Here is a 22,180-nt window from a genome sequence, read left to right as displayed (position 1 = left end):
CCTGCCTTTACCACCCCGCAGAGACCCGTGGGCCGTGACGTCGCGATTCCCAAAACGTACGGAAAGTTCATCGGTGGAGAAAAACAACCCGGTTTATACTTTGAGAATCTCGGAATGTACGAATTCTTGCCTTTTTATATTGCATTTATATTGTCGTCGAAATGAGAATACATTTGTATCGTTGTATCGAATCTTTGGGAGTGCTTGTTTCTATCTGTACATTACTGCTCGTGAATAGCTGCGTCTGTATCAATGAAGAAGATGAGGTGCTGGAGAAAAACCAACTTTCCGAACTCTACAGTAAGTTCTGTCGAGTCTAGACCCGCACTGAACGCAAATCTGTTCATCAGTATGTGTCCAGTACAATTACATGTAGCCTACGACGGCCATGCGAGCCAGAGCAATAGTTAGAAACACTCTTACAATAATTGTTTCCACAAGAAATGTTTCCCTTTGTGGTATGTGTCCGTGGTATGTGGAAGTCGTTTGCAGTGTACTACAACAGGCTTTCGCTGAACCCATAACATGTAGCCTTGTGTTCTCGGTTTCGAATGACACTAGTAATGTGATGACTATAATCAAAGTCTGCAACTTTAGAAACATTGAGGCAAAGGTTTTTGCTGCAGAATGAACGTCAATCTTTAAAAAATCGTTTCGCAACAAGACCTGCCTTAATGCACAACTCGTGTTACCTGCAACTGACTAATGCCTCAGTCAATTAACCCGTGACGTGTTTTGCCGGTTAATTTGATCCCACACACAATTAATTAATTTACCATCACATATTCAGTCTAGTAATGATGTGGATGCATTGGCATGAATGGCTGAATTCAGAATCAGAATTCAATAAAACAAGCACTGTTTATAGGTATATAAATAAAATAAGCACTGTTTCGGTTTAGGAAAAGGGATTGGGTCAGGTAGAGCACACAGAACATTTGTTTCCCGGGTATAAATAGGTCTACTGTATGTCATGGTGTGTTAAAGTTTCAGGTAACCAGGTATAAACGAGGTCAGCACAGATGATGCCAAAGGAATGACACACACACACACACACACACACAGGCTCAGACATGCCCACCATGTGGGCACATGCTGTGCTTGTAAAACAGTGTATCTGGTGACCTCAACCGAACTCATCCTTTAAATAAGTGTGTACTGTTTTTGTTTGTGTTTATTTATTAGATATTAAAAGACCTAAAAGACAATCTCACCTTTGAAGTAACACTCAGTAATCAGACATTTTGGGGATTCATGTATTTTGTGTGAAAATTGTCTTCAGTTACATTATCTCTGCCCTTCTCACCTTAAAACCTTACTCGCCCTCTGGCTCTCAACTGTCTGAAATATTATGCTTCATTTTGGTGGAGGGGAATTTGAAACTGGAGCCTTATCTATCTTTCTGTCCAGTACTCCACTGGGTTTGAATGGGTCTGATGATGTGATAACAATTTCTGTCATCACTTTACATTGTGGACTCAATGTAACTTGATGTCTGAAAGGAGAGCTTTTAGTAACTGCCATGGTAAGAACACTACCCCAAGACATTTCTCATCTTTCATCCTTCAAATGTGAGGGGTTCCAGCAATTAGACTGACCCCTGGTTATAACACACTCATCTGATGCTAGAACAGACTCTTATCAAAGAGGATGAAAGCAAGAGATGGAGTTTTTAGCACTGTGGGGTAACACTGCTAATGGCTAATATCAGAGTGCATTGTGGTATATGAGGAGACTAGGTTCTAAATAGAGGCCAAGGAAAGTGAATAAGAAATGCACAGCAAATGGTTCTCCAAGGGACTTTTGTAAAGAAACAGTTTGACAACAACTTAATTTTCTTAATGATATCATACAGTACATTTGTTTTCTAACTAACGTGACATATATCAAGTTGTTTCAACCTTCTGCTGAGGAGAAGCGTGAGTTTGAATTAATGGAGTGCACATACCTACCAGTATTATATATCATTGAGCAGCGTGTACGGAATGGTCAAGGAATATAACAAGAGGCTTGCTAGTCAATAGCATCTTCTGCTAGTTGTTGGCATTATGCAACGCTCAATGGAAAGTGTCCTGCTTACTCTCTTTGCTTGAATAGGAGATGCAACCTTTCTTGCCCTCCATCCCTCCCTCCATCCCTTTATCCATCCTTCTATCCATCCGTCTCCAGGCAAAGGCCTGTTCATCCTGGAGAGCATCCCGCTGAAGACCTGCATCAGCTCTGAGCGTTCCAACCTGGTGCTGAAGAGCTGTGAGACGCCCACCCGCCGCATGCTGTGGAAGTGGGTGTCCCGCCACCGCCTCTTCAACCTGGGCAGCAGCCTGTGCCTGGGCATGAACGTCAGCCACGCCACGCAGCCCCTGGGCACCTTCGAGTGCGACTCGCCCCTCCGCACCTTGTGGTGGCGCTGCAAAGGCAACTTGCTGTACGGGGCTTCCCAGCTGAACCTGGCGGTGGTCGCCAACCTGGTGGTGGTCAAGAAGTCGATGTACCACCAATGGAGGAGATACACTACCCCGAAGGAGGGGCCCTGCGCCTACCCTTACGAAGGCAAGTGGAGTAGTGTGGTGCTGGTTCTATACAGACAGTGAGATTACAATACACTTTTCGTTTGATAAATGTCAGTCACTATGATTGTGAAAACAGGCTAAATGATTGTGTCATGTATCAAATGTACTGATTTTACAGTAGATACAAGGTGGATAGTCTTTCAAAATCTACTCTTCTGCCCACTGTAGAGATCCACACACTATTGGGCAATGCCCATGGCATGCCCTGTGCCCTGCCCTTCAAATACAACAACAAGTTGTACTCAGAGTGTACTGCGGAGGGGCGTGAGGACCACCATCGCTGGTGTGCCACCACCAGTCGATACGACCAGGACGAGAAATGGGGCTTCTGTCCCAGTCAAGGTGCCCCATGCTGATATATGAACACACACACACACACACACACACACACACACACACACACACACACACACATACACACATACACACTGAATTGTAGAGGTCCTATTTAAAGCGTTTTGTTGTGTAATTTTAGTACAACCTCCTTCCCCAGCTGGAATTCAAGCAAATTAACATTCTTCCGGTACAAAGAGCATACAGTATGTTTTCTGCTTAATTAGATAATAACAACCAGCTCAAACAAAATGTCATTTTGGAATTTAAAGTCAGGATGCACTAGCATTCATCATGTGGGTTGTGATTCGATCAGTTATGTATCGCTTAGAAAGTCATTAAGTTTGTACCCTGCAACTAAAGTCTTAGTGTTATTTCTCATATCTAATCGGTTCTGCGATCCCGATGTGTTTGGCTTTGTCTTTTAGAGTGGAGTTGTGACACATTCTGGGACTCCAACCAGGAGACGAGGGCCTGTTACCAGTTCAACCTGTACACCATCCTGACCTGGAGTCAAGCCCACTCCTCCTGCCAGGCACAGGGAGGCAGTCTGCTCAGTATCACAGACCTGACGGAGCAGAGGTACATCAGAGGTAGGCTACGCTACAACCCCCTCATAGAAACTGGTAAAACCTGTGTAAGAAAATCGGTGTTGTTGTGACCGGTTCTGCGTTGGCCCTCAGTTCTAGTCATGAGTAGTTCTGCGTGTCTTCCAGAGCGATTGGCTGATGTAGGAGTGATGGTGTGGATTGGACTGAACCATCTGAGGGAGGGTGCGGGGTGGCAGTGGTCTGATGGATCTCCCCTCGCTCTGGTCAACTTCACCACAGGTAAGAGAAATGGGCTCTTCCATTACAACCTTTATACTCCTCCTTTATGGCTCTGTTTCCTCTAAACAGACAGGGGTAGGGCCAACCGCTTGTGCTTTCTAACCCTCAACACACATACATGCCTTTGGTGTCTCCCCAGGACTGTCGCCAACCCCTCTGCAGGACAACAGGCAGTGTGGGGTGTATAACTCGGCCTCGGGGGGTCAGTGGCAGAGTCTATCATGTGAGTCGGCTCTACCGTACATCTGTAAGAAGACCCCCAACGACACCAGGAGAGCTGAGCCCCTGGGTAAGAACACAGTCAATCTATAAGGGGGGGGGGGGGGGGGGGGGGGGGTCAAGGAAGAAGGACACATTTCCTCTTCTCCTTCTTCTCCTTCTTCTTCTTCTTCTTCTGTTTGGCTGATTCTATTTTGGTCTACTGCGAGGGAGTGCTGACGCAGACAAGCGCTTTTATTCCTGTGGTGCAATCTCGAGCAGAACTGCGTTCAAATAGTATTTGAAATCCTTTGTTTGAGCTGTACTTTTAGTCCCAAAAGTATTTTGACCCAGGTCTGGTTTTGAAAAACCACAGTATATGATTTCAATGTTGGTGTGGAATCGAGTGTCTGGTTTTGAAAAACCACCGAATATGATTTCAATGTTGGTGTGGAATCGAGTTGTCTGGTTTTGAAAAACCACAGAATATGGTTTCAATGTTGCTGTGAAATCGAGTGTTAGTAAGTAGAAAGAGGAGAGGAGCTTTAGCTAAGCTAGCTGTAGGGCTCAACAGCTGTGGAGTTTGAACACCCTGGGGTTTGAACTCTTGACCTCGGCTTGCACAGCGCAGCACTCTAACAGAAAACACACCTCCTCTATCAGTAGGCACCAAACGGTGAAACCATTTCAACCGGGTAATGTTAACGAGCATGCGGATTGGACAAGTTCAGGAAGTAGGCTCCCTCCTCCGTTTCTAAATGTTTTCTTCTGTTCTGCTCTTTGACTCAACCAACATACCCTACTAGTAGTACAGTATGTGTAAACCCATATCATAAACAACGTTTACAAACTGAGAGGAGTGTGTCAATCAATTCTTACATTACCCCAGAACAACAGTTAAAAATGTGTTAAAAAAATGTTTTAACATGTACTTGTACTGAATCCACTACTCTCAGAAAATTGGCAGTACTATCCCACTACCTGTGCCGCGGGCTGGCTGGCCCACAACCGCTTCTGCTACAAGGTCCTGGAGGAGGAGGCCAGCTGGGAGGACTCATCCAGCGCCTGTGTCTCAGAGGGGGCCAGCATCACCAGCCTCCACTCCCTGTCTGAGGTGGAGCTGCTGCTCAGCCTGCTAGCCAACTGTAAGTCACCCTCTTCTCCTTCACTGGGATAGTGTGTGTGTACGTGTGTGTGTGTACGTGTGTGTGTAAGTGTGTGTGTGTACTTGTGTGTGAACTTATGTTCGTGTTACTGAAGTCTCAGGCTCGAACTCTGAAATGTGGATCGGTCTGAGGAAGAGGCCAGGATCTCCGGCCGTGGAGTGGTCAGACGGGTCCCCGGTCACTCTGGCACTTTGGCACAAGCACCAGCCTGTCCATCGCCCTGGCAATGCCCCGCTCTGTGCCAAGGCCAACAGAAAGGTGAGACCACCGATTCTTATACCTGTACTATTTTATAGTATAATAGTATTCTGTATTCTTATCTTGTAGTTAGGTTATGGATATTGAACTGTTGCTCGTGCTATGTGGAAGCTATGGTAGTTCATTTGTAATGCATGGATAGAGTAGGGCCATGTATTATTGCCATTTATGGGTAGATGTGTTTGTCCATAGGAGGGAAACTGGCTGTTGGCGCCCTGCGAAGACAAATTGCCTGCAGTGTGTAGGAGAGCAGGACTTCTCCCCCTTAACCGGTCTGACGCACAGGATGAGGGCTGTGCTGAGGTAGGACTACATGTAGAATTATATATACACACACACACACACACACACACACACACACACACACACACACACCTCTGTAATCATCATAACCTTTAATTATATCTGATAAGGAACCTGAAAGCTTGGTTCAGAGCATGTGTCTCAGCAAGAACACCACACCTCAATCTCCACAGAAAAACGATAAATTCCACATCCCCATCTTATCTATTCAAATCTCCTCTAGAGATTCCAAACACATCTTTCTCTTTTTTGTTTATTTCCATAATGATTTTCACGGCACCGGCGTTCATTTGATACACCCCAATTGTCAGACATTCTATGGCGTGTAAAGTGCTGACGTCGAGCCCCGTGCGGTTAGATTAGTTTCACACATATCAGGACATGCATCGAATTAAAATGCGCCCAGTCTGGTTCAAGTTCAACCCATGAGGCGAGTTTTCCCCCCCTGTGTTTAGTACACAATGAGCTGATTCAACAGCAGGCTGACGTATTGTCTGACCCATGTCGTGCAGCCAAGTCGTGTGTTTACAGGCGCATCAGGCCTTTTGATTCATAAGGGCTCGTTCACCATGTCCTAACATACAGACAGAAAAGCCCCTAGAGCAGCAGAAGCGACCAACACACAAAGAGGTCTCTTGATGACTCAGCTTCACACTTCCATAGAATAGAGACTTCTTTTACAACTTTTTTTTTGGGGGGGTAATTTTCGTCTCGGTGCAAACGGCCCTCGTTGTGTCCCTCTGAAACGTCTCGGAAGACAAGATGGCCTCTGCTTTGTTGTGCATTCTTTCCACACATGAGTGTTGGCCAGGGCTGTTGGTTCAAGTGTGTTAGGGGGGGTTTGGGGTGGGGGTGGGGGTCAAAGGAAGCCACTTGTGAAAACACAGAACCATCAGCACTTCCTGTCCCTATAAACCCCATGTTTGATCCTGAAACCCCCCCCCTCCACACACACACACACACACACACACACACACACACAGAGCTCCTTCCACGTGTATTTGCTTGTATTAGACACCACCATCTGGGGGCTAATTCTGAACTATGTTACCGTCAAAATGTTTAGAGTGTAATGCAACCCAGCATAGCTTGGTGGTGGATTGAGTTTGTGGGACAGTTCCAAGTCTTTTCAGGGGTGTACAGTAAAGCTGGCTCTCACGTGGGTTTTACAGTATGTTCAACATTGGTTTCACTGCTTTTGGAACTGGAACTGTAGTTTAGAAGAGAATGTGTCTTACTTTTAGTTAGACCTGATCTTTTTAGTGTATTATTTGTCATGTTTTTAGGTCTTGAATTTTTACTTAAAGGGGTGATCTGTAATTGGTACATCAATTGTTGGACTTTTAAATTAATGATATATAACTTATAAGGCATTTATAACGTATAACGTGCTTAGATAAACTGTCTTACCCCTCTGTTCCTCTGTTATGCTGATGATACGCACGTTTACCTCAAAACCGAACTGAACTCTACCCCTGCTCTTGGGTGAAACCATGGATGCGGGACAATTACATCCAACTAAACAGCGGCAAGACAGAGGCGATGGTAATTGGTACCCTACAGCAGATCACCAACTCAACCAGCGTCCACCCGGTCATAGTCGGCCACGTCATACCCCTCTCCTCTGTCATCACTAACCTGGGTGGAAAGTTTGATCCCTCGCTCACTTTCGACATCCACATCTGATCCGTTTGTAAAACCCACTCCTGTATGAGACCATCCCTCCCCATCCCAGATGCTGAAAAACTGAGCTTTCATTTTCTTTCGGATTTATTATGGCAACAGTGTGCTCGGAGGCCTGCCTGCAAATGCCACCCACAAACTACAGCTGGTCCCAAATAGTGCTGCCAGGCTTCTGAGTAAAACAAAGATGTCTGCCCACATGACCCCTATTTTGCTGACCTACACTGGCTCCCTGTCACTCTCCCTATAAAGTCCTCCTCCTTGTTTTAAAAGCCCTAAATGGCACTGGACCTGCCTACATGATGGACCTTCTCTCTCCCCATGCCCCCCCCCCCCCCCCCCCCTTCCACACACCCTCCGCTCAAGCAATCTCAAACTCCTCAATGCCCCTTGTACCCGTCTGCGCACCATGGGGGACCGGGCCTTCTGCTCCAGCGCCCCACACCTCTGGAATGCCCTTCCTGACCACCTTAGGGCTGCCCAGTCTGTTGGAGTTTTCAAAGCAGGATTAAAGACTAACCTCTAATGGCTGGCCTACACCTCGTTGTTGTTTTAGTTTCCCTGGCAATTTTCTATTTTGGTTATCTATTTTTGCTCCTTTTTTATGCTGGATCCCCTTGGACTAACTTTTTTCTTTTTATCTTGTCAAGCACTTTGAGATTCTTTCTGCAATGAAAAGCGCGTTATAAATTGGAGTTTATTATTAACATTATTATTATTATTATTATTGTTAATAATAAAAACAAACAAACGTGAATTGCCTAGTTTTGATCATGTTGTAAATAAGACTCAATATATTTTAATGCCCCCCCCCCTCCCCCCCTGCAGGGTTGGAAGAGGAAAGGTAACTATTGCTACAAGATGACGGGTCATGAGCAGAGCTTTGTAGACGCTATGGGGGGTTACTACTGCATGGCTCCTCTGGTCACAGTGGAAAACAGGTATGCAGTCTCTGATTTCTCTCCTTTATCACTTATTTATTTAAAACTGCCCCTTTGGTGAGAAGTGAGAACTCCAATATTTAGTGGGCTGAAATAGGATTGTCCTGTTTGTTCTACTCTATTCTATGCTATGCTATACTATTCCATTCTATTCTAGTTTCTATATTCTATTCTATTCTGATTTCTTATTTATTTAAGTCATAAGTCAATTATTGTGATAACAAACTATCATACAGGTGTCTTTTGGTATTCATCTTTATATGATGACAACATTGAGCGTTGTCCAATTACAGGTTTGAACAGGCTTTCCTGAACAGTCTGATCAGTGACTCTGGAGCCAATGGTAGTGTGTATTACTGGACGGCACTGCAGGACCTGGAGAACACTGGAGAGTACGGTTGGCTGAAACACAGGAAACATAAAACCCCTCCCCTGCTCTACACCAACTGGAACAGGCATCAGCCAGGTACACACACATACACACACTACAACACACACACACACACACACACACACACACACACACACTACAACACACACACACACACACACACACACACACACACACACACACACACACACACATACACACACTACAACACACACACACACACACACACACACACACACACAAAGAGCAGACTACACAACTATGCAGTTCATACACAAAACTTCCCTCATTTTCCATGATGGGTATAGTCTTGCTCGCACAGGCAAGCTGTAGATTGTAAACAATGAAAGGCAGACAGAAGTGTCTGGGGTTCTCCATTCACTCCCTCTTCACAGTCTCATTTATGAGTCATGTGGAATCAACGTTTCACAATCTCAGCTTCACTTAGTCAACGAGGAAACAGTGAAGTGAAAGTCTGTCTTTCTCTCTCTCTGTCTTTTCCTCTGTCTCTGTCTCTCTCTTTCTCTCTCTCTCTCTCTCTCTCTCTCTCTCTCTCTCTCTCTCTCTCTATCCCTCTTTCTCTCACTCTCTAGTTAGTGCTGGTGGTTGTGTTGCTATGACAGTCGGCCAGGCCCTCGGTCACTGGGAGGTGAAGCACTGCAAGTCCCATAAGGCCTTGTCCGTGTGCAAGCAGACCGTCAGCAGTTACCAAGAGGTCCCGGTGCCCCCGTTTAACATTGACGTATACGCCGCCTGTCCACCGGGGTGGGAATCAGAGTCTGGACTGTTCAACTGTTACAAGGTCAGCTGTCACTCAGAACGGTGCTCTTCTTGACCCTCCCCTTTCCTTCATTTCTCTCTCCCCCATCTCTCCTCCCCCTGTACGTACATCTCTTCTGCCTTATCTCCTCCCCTACCCATCCTCTCCCTGTGTCTCCATTTCTCCTCCCCAGTTCATCTCTTCTGCCTTCTCTCTGTCTCTCCCCCCTCTCTTCAGTGGGGACCAGTTGGTTGGGGGTTAAATTCCCATTTAATTTAATTTAAAGTCAATTCACTCAAATCACTCAAGTCAATTCATTTCAAATGGACCCGAACCCTGGTAGGAATGCCTCGCCATGATGTTGTGTGATTGGTGACGTTTGTGTGATTGGTGACGTTGTATTATGGTTGACTGTTGGTTCCCCAGGCGTTCCACAGTGAGAAGGTGCTGATGAAGCGCTCGTGGGCAGAGGCAGACGCCTTCTGCCAGGAGCTGGGTGCCAAGCTGGCAAGCTTCTTCCGCTACGAAGAGCAGGCCTTCGTCAAGGGTCTCCTCCAGAACATGTTTGATGGGTTCGTGCCACCTAATCGTAAATGACACAGTCCTAATTTACACTACAGAGCTGACCCGAGCCGAGCTGGGCCTAGCTGAGCTGTACTGGGCTGGCCTGGTTACACGTTCACCATAGTGACTGAAACAGGGCTGGAAAGGACAATGTGAAAAGGAAATATACAAGCCAGCACAGTATGGTTCAGGTCGGTCCTGTAGTGTGAAAGCCCTACGTAGTTTAGACTGCAGGAAGATTTGCATGTCCTGCATAATACGTTCATTGTGACAAACCATCGCAGGGTGACACTAGAGCATCCAAGTTTATTACCAGTCCTCTGACAAAAACACGTCCAATGAAATACATTTCAGAAACATGCCTCCCATTGAGTAGTGACATGTGCTCTGCAGCAGTGTTTTGACAGAAGTGCAACTTTTCTAGTATCATAACTGAACCGTATGTTCATCTTTGAAAAAAGGCAGAAATGTTGTCATTTAATGAAGAATAAACGCCATCATATTCCAGTTTTTGCCTTTACATTATGTCAATCTTTGGTCATATTGTAAGTTAGAGTATGAACAACCCCCCCCCCCCCCCCAATCAATACTGTACTATCTTTCTCATTCTGCTTTTTCTCTGTTCCTCTTTTTCAGAACAGAGGGTCGTTGGTTTTGGGTGGGGTTGAATAAGAGAGACCCCCAATCGGCTGGAGCTTGGGAATGGTCTGACCGCACCCCTGTACGTGTACCATGGTGATAGTAGTGTGCATGTACAGGTGTACAGGGGAGGCTGGTGGGGGTAGAAATCGGAGGATGAGTCACTGTAATGCATACAATGACGTGTTTGATACCATTCCTCATTCCATTCCATGCATTACAATGAGCCCATCCTCCGATTTCTACCTCCAGTATTGCGCAGTACTGACAGCAAAGCGATTGGTGTACACACACACACACACACACACACACATATAACGCTCATTAAAGAATACTTAACTCAAAAAATATTTTCAAGTATATTTCTCATCACTCCACCATAAGTAGTAATATTATTTGGTGCATCATCAAATTACTTTTCCAGGAAGTAAATATAAGCTTGGCATTAGGATATCTATGCAAACATTTTTATATTTTGGGACCATACTTATGATGGACTGATGAGAAAGTTTTAAAGTTGTCCTTTAATATAATATGTAATATATAGTAGATATTCTAGAAAATACAGCAAGTCTACTGGTGTGTCTTTCCTGCTGTTCTCCAGGTGATGTCGTCCTTCATAGAGGATAAGAATGAGGAGGATGACAGACATAACTGTGCTGTGTACAGTGACCTCACCAATGCCCTCCTGCCCCAGCCCTGCGACGCCAAGCACGAGTGGATCTGTATGGTGCCCAGAGGTACTGTATGACTGGCACTTGTCTGTCTGTCTGTCTGTCTGTCTGTCTGTCTGTCTGTCTGTCTGTCTGTGTATCTGTCAGTGTGTGTCTGTCTGTCTGTATGTATGACTGGCGTCTGTCTGACTGTCTGTGTACATGTCTGTCTGTCTGTGTACATGTCTGTCTGTCTGTGTACATGTCTGTCTGTCTGTCTGTCTGTCTGTCTGTCTATCCATCCATTCACCCATCCATCAATTAATCCATCAAATCCAGGCAAATGCTTGTCAATAAGAATGCCTGTGTGTTCATCTTGTAGGTTTGGAGCTGTACAAACCCTACTGGTACAGTGACCGTAAGTGACTTTCTCCATTTATTTACATGTATGACATGTTACATATGTTATTTGGTTGTTATGCTACATTATGCAATGTCATCTTCCCCCTGTCCCCTATAGAGAATGAACCCTGGGTGTTCTACAAAGGAGCAGAGTATTTGTTGGCCAACCAGACCTTTCCCTGGGAGGCCGTGGCTCTGTCTTGTAAGATGATGGGAGCCGACCTGCTGTCTGTCCACTCAAAGGAGGAGCTCCGCTTTGTCCAAGAACGCATGGGGAGGGTCGGTGAATACTCACACACACACACACACATTTACACGCGAACGCCCTCACTCGCAACACACGCCAGCACATTCACACACAAGTCAAACACACATATACACACACACACACAGACACACACACACACACACACACAGACACACATACAAAACACACACGCCACCACATTCACACATGAGTGCCCTCACATTGAGGAGAAAGAACTGTGTTTATACTGCAACCCTCGAATTCCTTTGGACCCAACTGAGCGGCCTTCTTGTGGAGAAGGCTTTTGAAGGCAAAGAAGAACAGAAGAGTGGATAAAAGAGGAGAAAACCAGGCCAAGGAGAGGGGTTGAATGGGCACTTGTAGCGTGAGAGGGGCTGAATGGTGATCCTCCACTCGAGCGTGGGCAAAATGGCTAGGGAGGGGGCCGAGGAGGGGGCCGAGGAGGGGGCCGAGCAGGGCCGGAGGGTGACGGGATGGGAGTAATTGGACTCGAATGAGTGATCTAAGCCTTTCTTTTCTTTTCTCTCTTCTTTCTCTTTCTCTCTCTCCTCTTTCTCCTCCAGCTCTCCCTGGGCTCCACAGACTGGTGGATCGGACTCTCCTCAGACCTGGTGAGGGAGGAGTTCAGGTGTGTGCTGGATGAGATGATTAACCCTCCCTCCTCCCTTACTGAATGGATGAAGCTGTTTATTCAGAATGAGGAGTGTTAACAGGAGTGTGTGTGGTGTGTGTTAATTTTGTTTGTATTACTTGTGGGGTAAATGAGTGTGTGTGCGTGTGTGTGTGTGTTCATTCTGTTCATTCTGTACACGTGTGTGTGTGTGTGTGTGTGTGTGTGTGTGTGTGTGTGCACGCGTGTTTGCAGTTGGAGTGACGATTCCCCTCTGGATTATCAAGATTGGGCAGAAGGCAGCTCCCATGATGCCACTGTGAAACAGAGACTGTGTGTCAGCATGTCCTCTCTGTCAGGTAAGCATGGACCCCCTGACTGCAGTCTCCTCAACCATCCAAGATACACACACACACACACACACACACACACACACACACACACACACACACACACACACACACACACACACACACACAAGCTGCACATCTACATAGAGACACTCCCAAATACACATTGACCTGACCATATTTCCTATTTGACATGTTCCTGGTAAAACACAGGGAAGTGGTCGGCCAGTCAGTGTGACGGTCTCCATGGCTACGTGTGTAAGCGCAGGACTGTGTCGGTGGTGGAGATCCCCAAAGAGCCTCACTACATCGGGGGCTGCCCAGAGAGGTGGCTCTACTTCGGACACAAGGTTCACCCCTGTCCCTTCTGTCATTATAATGTTATTGGAACAAAAAAGTTGACCGGTTTCCCCGTCACAGATTAAGCTTAATTCTAGACTAAAGAGCATCTTCAAAGGAGATTTGTGGATTGGATTGTGGATTGGGAAAACATGTGTTCACTCCCCACGTTTGACCATTCGCTGTTGTTGTCTTTGTTGTCGGGTTGTGTGTGTGTGTGTGTGTGTGTGTGTGTGTGTCTGTGTCTGTGTCTGTGTCTGTGTCTGTGTCTGTGTCTGTGTGTGTGTGTGTGTGTGTGTGTGTGGCGCGGCTCCGGCAGTGTCTACTGCTGCACCTACCCGACAACCTAGAAGAGGGAAAGAGCTGGACAGACGCCCAGTCCATCTGCTCCTCTTTCCAAGGGACCCTGGTCGCCATCATGGACGAGATTGAGCAAGGTGCAGTATGGACAGAAATCAAATCAATTTCTCTCTCACTGTGGGGTCTGTGAGGTATACCTAGGTGCCCATTTTCTAATGAAGTTATAATTGCCTTCCATCTATTGTCTGTCACCCAGGGGAAGACTGGTAGCTTATTCTGTTAAGTTCCAGTGTGGACACTAGACAGATCACCCATGTCAGGCGGCACTTTCATACATGGTTTCAATGTCTGTCTGCCACATCTGTCCTCTCTTTTTTGCATGTGTGTCTGGATGCAAACTGAATTGGCAGAGGTAGCCACCAGCAAGCTAGACAGCTAACATGTTGGAAGTAGAAGCTACATGATTTCCCCCCCCCCCCCCCCCCCCCCCACACACACACAAGATATGCATACGAAAAATAGAGCCTATGTTTTGAGTCATGTGAAAAGCTAGCCTACAGACTACAGACGGTGTTAATGATTCACGAGAGTGTGTGAATGATTCATATGCATTAGTTCACTTCATATGGACTTCTGGCATTAAAGGGTTCAACCTATTTTAAGCCTAGTATGCTAGAGAGGATTGCTAATAGCCTTGCTTTTTTTCTTTTTTTTTGGTATGGCTTTAAATTCAATGCAAACACTCTCTCTGTTCCAATATCTACACTAGCCTGCCGCTCGGAATGAAACCAATGCGTTGACCATGCGTTCTAAATGGTGTGCTAGCTCGTGTGAATATTGGAGTTCGTTGTAGGTTATAGCCACTGCCTTTGTCACGCCTGCAGCCTACATCACCATGCTGCTCCAAGGAGGGTCAGTGGGCGTGTGGATTGGTCTATGTGATGAGGACACCATGAGATGGACCAATGGGGAGCGTCTCAGCTATATCAACTGGTCTCCTATAGAGCCCAATAGGTCCCTCACTGTAAGCTGCATTCCTATTGGCTTATTCTGTTAGCCTTGAGTAGGGCCTGGAGTATTTGCCCCCTACCCATGAGTTGTATCATATTGCACTGTATTTTACTGTATGTTTTTAGGAATGTGTCTTCATTGTGTGTGTGTGTGTTTGGGTCCACAATCACAATCATCACGTGTCCTCTCTTCTTGTTTCTTCTCTTCGTGTGTGTGTGTGTGTGTGTGTGTGTGTGTGTGTGTGTGTGTGTGAACCCCTGCAGCACGAGCCAATGTGCACGGTTCTCTCCAACAACCATAACTTCCACCTCACAGGGAAGTGGTACGATGAAAAGTGCACAGAGAGTGGGTATGGCTTTGTGTGTGAGAAGCCTCAAGGTAGGACTCCTGTCTGTCTGTCTGTCTGTCTCTCTGTATGTCTGCATGTCTGTGCATCTTGTCTGTCTGTCTGTCTGTCTGTGTCTGTCTGTCTGTCTGTCTGTCTGTCTGTCTGTATGTCTGTCTGCCCGTCTGTGTGTCTTGTCTGCAATCTACAGTATTTTGAAGTGATTAGCGATATGGCTGTTAGGCCTACAGTACCACTTGTTGTTGTGCTCTCCGAATATGTGTTCTCACTCATGTCAGCGGACAGCACCATCTCTGGGATTGTTCAACAATTGACATCTAAATCTGACTGACTGAGCTAGGCATTCAATCGAACAGTGCTTCTGATCCTGGATGGCCAGAGCACGATAGATGTTTTTGGACTGTTTTCAGCTGGCTAACGCACTGCCCAGCTAAAGACAAATCCAGAGGACAAGAGCTACGGTCGCCCTCTAGGGGGAGGGAGGAGTCATTAGTGCGGGGACCTCTCGCTGGCCTTGCAGGAACAGAGCTATGCATGTCTCAAAGTGATTTATGTGACAAATTCATGAGATCGTCATCCTGAAGCAATCTCTCTTTTTCTCTCTCACCCCCCCCCCCCCCCCCCATCACTCCCCCGCACCCCCCACCCCCCCTTTCTCTCAGCAGATAGAACTAAACCTCCATCCCACTCCTATCTCCAAACTCTCCCTGACAATATTGAGTACAAGAACCGCAGCTACAGGGTTGTCCGTGGCAACATGAGCTGGTACGAGGCTCTGAATGTGTGCTTAGAGAATGAGTCTGAGCTAGTGAGCGTTCCAGACCTCTTCCACCAGGCTTTCCTTACTGTCCTTGTGAATAGATTGGCATTCCCCCACTGGATTGGACTGTATAGTCAAGACGTATGTATCCCCTGTGCGATACCTCTGGGCCTGTGTGTATGTGTGTGTGTGTGTGTGTGTGTGAGCATGCGTGTGCGCACAGGTGTGTGAGCGCGCGCGTGTGTGTGCGTCAATGTTTATTTATTTATGATGCTCGTTAACAAGCATGATCTGTGGTATGTATTGAACTTGGATGATCTTAGGGGGGATATATGTGTAGACTCAACCCACACCAGGAACACAACTAAGGCTTTAGAACCCTTTTCTAAACGGCACAGATAGCAAAAGCAGTGTGGCCAATATAGAACAGCATGAGTCTGCGTCTCAGATATTGTTTCTCTTCCCCTTTTTCAGTCCATCTCATTCTTTCAGTGATGTAAAGCGTGATGATTTGACTTTTAGCATGTTTGTATCATCAAAACCGAATGTATTTTGAGGATACCAAAGATATCAAATTGATACTTTGTCTTTTTTTGCCCTATCAACTCACACACACACACACACACACACACACACACACACACACACACACACACACACACACACACATACACACACACATTACTGCACCTCTTGTTAGAATACATACTGTATGGAGTGATATAACACTATGTCAGCTTCACAACTCACATAAGGCAACAAGACATGGCTCCACTGTACCATGCTGGCTTACAAGATGCGCTGGCACGACTGCAGACGTCCAGTCTGTTTTCAGAGAGATCCTCCTGGCCCTAAGCCCATACAGAGCTACATAGCTATGTGGTTTACTCACACAGTATTGCAGCTTATGTTGGTAATGTTTTCCCATCGGCTAGATGGGAGGAATTCTAAGCCACTCATAACATGTGGATCCAAGAATATGCAAGACCGATGGAATGTCTTATTTATGAGATATGGGGTGAGGACAGGAAAGGAAAGGACAGAATTGATTTCCACGCACACACACACACACACACACACACACACACACACACACACACACACACACACACACACACACACACACAGACCATTTAGAGTTGCCTGCTACTGCACTCATAGCCGTCCCTTTCCTCTCCCTCGCATGAAATGATTGGCAACCCTCCCATCTCCCATAGCAACGCTGGTTTACATTACCGCTGATTGAGTGTAGGAGTGTCTGTAACTTCCTGTGTGTGACTTCCTGTCTGTCTGCCCCGCCCACCCACCCCTCTTCCCCCCTCCCCCCTACAGGACGGGATCAACTACCAGTGGTCAGATGGCAGTGACACAATCTTCACCCACTGGGATGCGGCTGATGACGACGATGTCCTGGGCGACTGCGTGTACATGGACGTCACCGGAGGCTGGCGGAGGGCCGACTGTGACAGACCGCTACCGGGAGCCCTGTGCCACATCCCGCCCCCCAGTGAGTGGAGTAACCGCCCGGGTTCGAACCCAGCTCGCTTGCTTGCCGATAGAGTATTAGCTCCATGTTAGCTCGCTGAACTAAAGCCAAAGGATTTTTAGAAAACCTTTATGGCAACGCATAGAACATGACATGTTTTATCACAACAATGAATGGAATAGTCACAGTTTTTTTCTCTCTCCCTGTTTTCCCGTAGAGAACAATGCATTCACCACCTTTGAGGTGGTGTGTCCCTCCACGTGGGTGAAGTTTGGCCTCAACTGCTACAGCTTTGAGCCTGTGGTCCAGAGACTGACCCTGGAGCAGGCCAGAGAGCACTGCAGACACAAAGGTACAGTAGGCCTACAGGAGGTATAGGCACAGATCTAGGATCAGTTCAACTTACCCTCATTGTTGAATTAATATCAAATATTCATTGTCGAATCAATTCAATCAACCAATATTTTTTTTTTTAAAAAGTCCTTCAATCCATATTTAGTGCCTCTTTCTCTCTCTCTCTCTCTCTCTTTTTTTGTAATGAACTTTGCAATGTCTTTGCTGAAACTGGTCAAATGTGTGGGGAGCACTCCCCCTGCAGGATAGCAGGAGTAGCTCCACTCTGAGACGTTTCATGATTTTACAATAATGTTTCTAAGATAATTATTTTAAGTGGGACTTTTTTCCCCCTCAATTTTACAGCAAATACCTCTGATGTGCTGACCATAGAGAGTGAGGTGCAGAACCGCTTTGTCCTCGAACAGCTGTGGTCCTACGGGTTCCCTCATCAGACCGTGTGGTTGGGGATGTACTTCAACACTGACAGTAGGATCACATTACTCTACTTTTATTTATTTATTTATGTATTTATTTTTATCTTACTGCATCTCTAATATGCAGTCTTTATTTGGTCAGACATATTCTGTACCCAATTACTGACAAAGACATTTACTGGGAATGCTTCACATTACATTTGGATAAAGTCAGGGTTCCTTCCATCTCAATTCTGTCAGGACGTCAGGAAACTAATTGAAATTCCAATTCAAGAATTGCTAAATAATTGAAGAATGGCAAGAATTCAAGAACTGCTAAATAAAAAGTGACACTTTTCATTTATTGAATTGTGATGTAATAGTAACGTCAATTCGTCTCCATTATTTATTGAATTAACATTGAATTGATCCCAACCGTGGACAAAACAATGCTTTATATGCTAATGTTTTCAAACCACAGTGGAGACTTACACTTACATAGTGGAGACTTACACTTACATAGTGGAGACTTAGACATAGTGGAGTCCCAATTCTCCACCCTTTTCCCTTGGATATGCTATATCATGTGCATATCATAACAGTAAAGATTTGGGACACTGCATAACTATGATTAGAGGATTTCTGATCAGTCTGTTTTGTTCGCCTTCCATTCTAGATGATGCCATGACATGGTTGGATGGTGCGCCTATGGACTACACCAACTGGCACTTCAAGGCTCCAGACCCCAGTCTGCTCTCAGCAGACACCTGTGTCTCCACTAGGGTGTCTGACGGGGTCTGGCACCTCTCCCAGTGCACCGACAAACTGGGCTTCGTTTGTAAAACTAACTCAGGTGCAGTACTACTATTTCCTACCTCACCGGGAACGCAAATAAAGCACTATATTCCAATATTCACAGTAGCATACTACTTAGAAAGCACAGCTAAGATGTTGCTTCATTCTAAAAGAGTAGGTTTGTGTGGCTATTTGAACAATGGGGTCAATTCAGGAAGTGAGTAGATCATGCCACAACTTAATGTGACGTAATTAAAACTGCTCTCTAAACAAACCCTTGGCAGTTGCTTTTTTTTTTAAACTCACTCATTATTAGTTGTTGCTAATTCCTTTGTTCTATTCCGAGGAGTCAAGTTGACCTGAGTCATGCGACTGTATCTTTATTGCAGGTACGATTGCAGAGGTGGAAGTGGAGCCACTAAACGGTATGAATGACACTTATACTGTGGACTGTTTGGTTAATGTTTACTTTCGAATAAACATAAAGTGACCATCATAGACTTGAAGCAGATGGTCTTATCAGGAACAGGCATCATAAGTGAAAGTCTCAGCTCAAAAGTGATTAGAGGTGACTTATAGTGCAAGAACAAAATAAAGAGCGGAAGGAAGGAATACTTCAACTGTATTCATAGTGCTGCTCTAGAATGAAGTGCAGGTTAGAAGGGACAAGAAGAAGAAATGCTTCTCTGGGAGGTGAAGGTAGCAAGTTGCCTGGCAGTACAACCTGTGTATTGATACAGACTTGTATCACGTTTGTTACCATTCCTTATTCCATTCCATGCATTACAGTGGATTTCTACACTCCACCAGCCTCCCTTGCTTTATAGTGAGGCGTGCATGATTTAGCTTGGAGTTTTACCTTTCGGGACTATTCCATTGGTTTCAGTGCACTGGCCAAACTCAAATCAAGTACAGCTCAAATACGCCTATGGGGGAAAGTATTTGGCATGTGTATGTACAGTTCTATGTTAGGCCCAGGTCTGGTATCAGTGGGTGCCTGGCCTGCCTGATCGAGCTCACAGTAACATGTGTTTATCACCAATCTGTCTGGTCCAGGGTTGCACCACGTAATCATCCCAGCAGCAGTCCTGGTGGCCGTACTGATCTTTGCTGTGCTGGCAGCGGTCCTGTGGTTCGTGTACAAGAGAAACACAACACGCTTCCAGAGACTTCCGTCCTTAGGGAACGCCCACTACAGACAGACCAGCTCCCAGGCCACAGACTCTGACGGGAACGTTCTCATCACAGACCTGGAAGCTCACTCTGAAGAATAGGGCTCTCTCTCTCTCTCTCTATCTATCTATCTCTCTATTTCTATCTCTCTCTATGTCTCTGTCTCTGTCTCTGTATGGTGAATAGCAGAGCCACTTTCATAGAGGGACTTTGGCCGTGCCCACTGCAGTCTCAATTTAACAGGAGCTGATGACACATTTCAAGGATATCACATGGTTCCAACGGTAGCCATGTTGTTTCCTCAGGGCTATGGTTGAAGAATACCAGACCTCAAAATGAAGTTAAAACCATGCGCAAGTCACACCACACCCTTTTTAGAATAACATGGTCACACAATCTTTTTACACTATAAGGTACCTGTGACCTATATTTTCATGTTTTAATGGATGTTTGGAATACATCTTGCATCTTGCACCTCACACTAAAGTTGTCCGAATCATATAATGGGCCAAACTACATGATTCGGATGACTGGTACGTCTTTGAGCAATGAGTAACAGAAACCACAGCAAATGAAGGACCTGAAAGTCCTGGGGACTTCACTTGCGGTGAACAGAGAGATATTGAAACAGGAACAAACATTGTGTTCAATCCATTGAAAATAGCTTTTCTGCACTGTTCATGAAGTGTGAAAAGCTGCTATCTGCAATGGATTAAATCCTGGCTTCAATTTTGTTTTTATAAAAATGGAATAGAGCTTTAATCCCTAAAACATAAAGTACTGAAATTAAAATGTAGTCTGCATAGCCTTAAAATTGAGATATCTGTGCTTGAGTTCCTTATACAAGCTTTACACTGTAGGCTGTTCATGAGAACTGTACAAATGAGTCACCTGCTTCAACCCACACTATGAATTCATGAATACTGACCTTTCACATAATGAAGACTTTTATGTTTTTATGTTTATGTTTAAGGACAATATTTTTTATTGTATGCCCCACATAGGACTAAAACACATTTTTATTTGTGGTAACATGACCATAGAGTGGTCACCCAACCATTATTCACTCCTTCTGTTCAGTATGGAGTCTATGGAACTAGTCTGGACCTGTCCATTCCGTGTCAGTGTCCTTTTTGAAGATATGGGCGGCATTAGCTTGCAAGAGATCCAATCGCTCAGAAATCTGTATTGAATAATACAATAATGCCCCCTCACTTATGAGGCAGGCACAAATGGTGTTAATAAAGGCAGGTCCAGAGTTATTTTGTTTGTATGTATAGACCTCTAATGAATCCAAGGTTATGTTTTTGTTTCTTGTGCATTTTTTCCATCTGATAAGTGACTAGGTTTATTATGTCAGCATCAAATCCCATTATTGAATTATGGAAGGATTATGTTGTCTTTTATTGAAGTGCTTTTTTTCTTTGAACAAAAAAAAAATATATAGTGTATTTTTACTATGCACAGAACACAAACAGTATTTTTAAGTAGAACCTATGAATACACATACAATATTCATGTACTTTAATGTAACTTTATGTAAATAAATGAATATGATGTTGTTATGTCAGATCAGATGGTAGTTCTTGAGGAGAAACTCATTATTGAGTGCCTTTTGTGGGTTGTCCATTAACAAGGTACAGTCATTTTCCTCGGTGTTACATTGTGTACACTTTTTGGGTTAGAAAACACAGAGACAGATATGTTTATATACCTTGTTTTGTACTGAGATAAATACCTGTGATGGGGCATCATTGATGCTTTAAAATGTTTACCATCTTCTCTTTCTAATTTTTCAAAAAATAGTTTTACTAATAATGTGCATAACATTATTAACACACAACAGTACTGTAATACACACTTTGTTCAATCATCTGTATGCTGTGTTTAATGAAATGAAGCTATATCCCAATGCCATCTTGATTTTGCTTATTTCTGCCACATGTTTGATTTGCAGTGTGTGGGAGTGATGAGAAACATGTGTGTGGGGGTGATTTTGCATTCTCCTTTCACCCTGCCTACTTGCAGCTCCTGTTGTTCATTCTCTCTGACACAACCGTTTCATGTTTGGGACGATGATTAAGATTGTAACTAGCAAGTAGGTAGTTGCCATAGTTTGAGGCAGCCACTTTAGAAATCATAGGCTCACCATTCTCATCATTTCTAGTGTTCCATGGACCGTCATATCCATTACTATGTTATTTGTGTTAGTTATTATCCCATTTCACAACGACATTAATAATATAGTCCTTTTTTTTTTTCATTTCTGGGGGTGGTCTTGATGCTACGTCACTACTTATTG

The 22,180-nt window shown here is 45.0% G+C and overlaps 1 protein-coding gene across 1 annotated transcript; it reads left to right on the top strand.

Annotated features, from left to right (window-relative positions):
• On the top strand, positions 1–21,446 carry pla2r1 (phospholipase A2 receptor 1). Its single transcript, XM_083684897.1, has 30 exons — positions 1–300; positions 2,170–2,559; positions 2,739–2,912; positions 3,332–3,496; positions 3,620–3,733; positions 3,873–4,022; positions 4,888–5,076; positions 5,192–5,355; positions 5,548–5,658; positions 8,170–8,282; positions 8,576–8,748; positions 9,267–9,475; positions 9,860–10,005; positions 10,634–10,718; positions 11,241–11,376; positions 11,672–11,707; positions 11,810–11,970; positions 12,523–12,587; positions 12,825–12,928; positions 13,133–13,269; positions 13,578–13,695; positions 14,443–14,582; positions 14,833–14,947; positions 15,581–15,816; positions 17,008–17,182; positions 17,379–17,513; positions 17,861–17,983; positions 18,587–18,763; positions 19,095–19,130; positions 19,762–21,446. Exons 1-30 carry the CDS (start codon positions 162–164, stop codon positions 19,977–19,979), a joined length of 4,434 nt encoding a protein of 1,477 aa, XP_083541023.1. The 5' UTR covers positions 1–161; the 3' UTR covers positions 19,980–21,446.
• Positions 21,447–22,180: the final 734 nt, after the last annotated feature.

The sequence above is a fragment of the Argentina silus genome (assembly GCF_951799395.1).
Source record: "Argentina silus genome assembly, chromosome: 14".
NCBI classification, from domain to species: Eukaryota; Metazoa; Chordata; class Actinopteri; order Argentiniformes; family Argentinidae; genus Argentina; species Argentina silus.
Note: the sequence above shows the minus strand (reverse complement) of the source record. Positions and strands in the feature narration are given on the sequence as shown.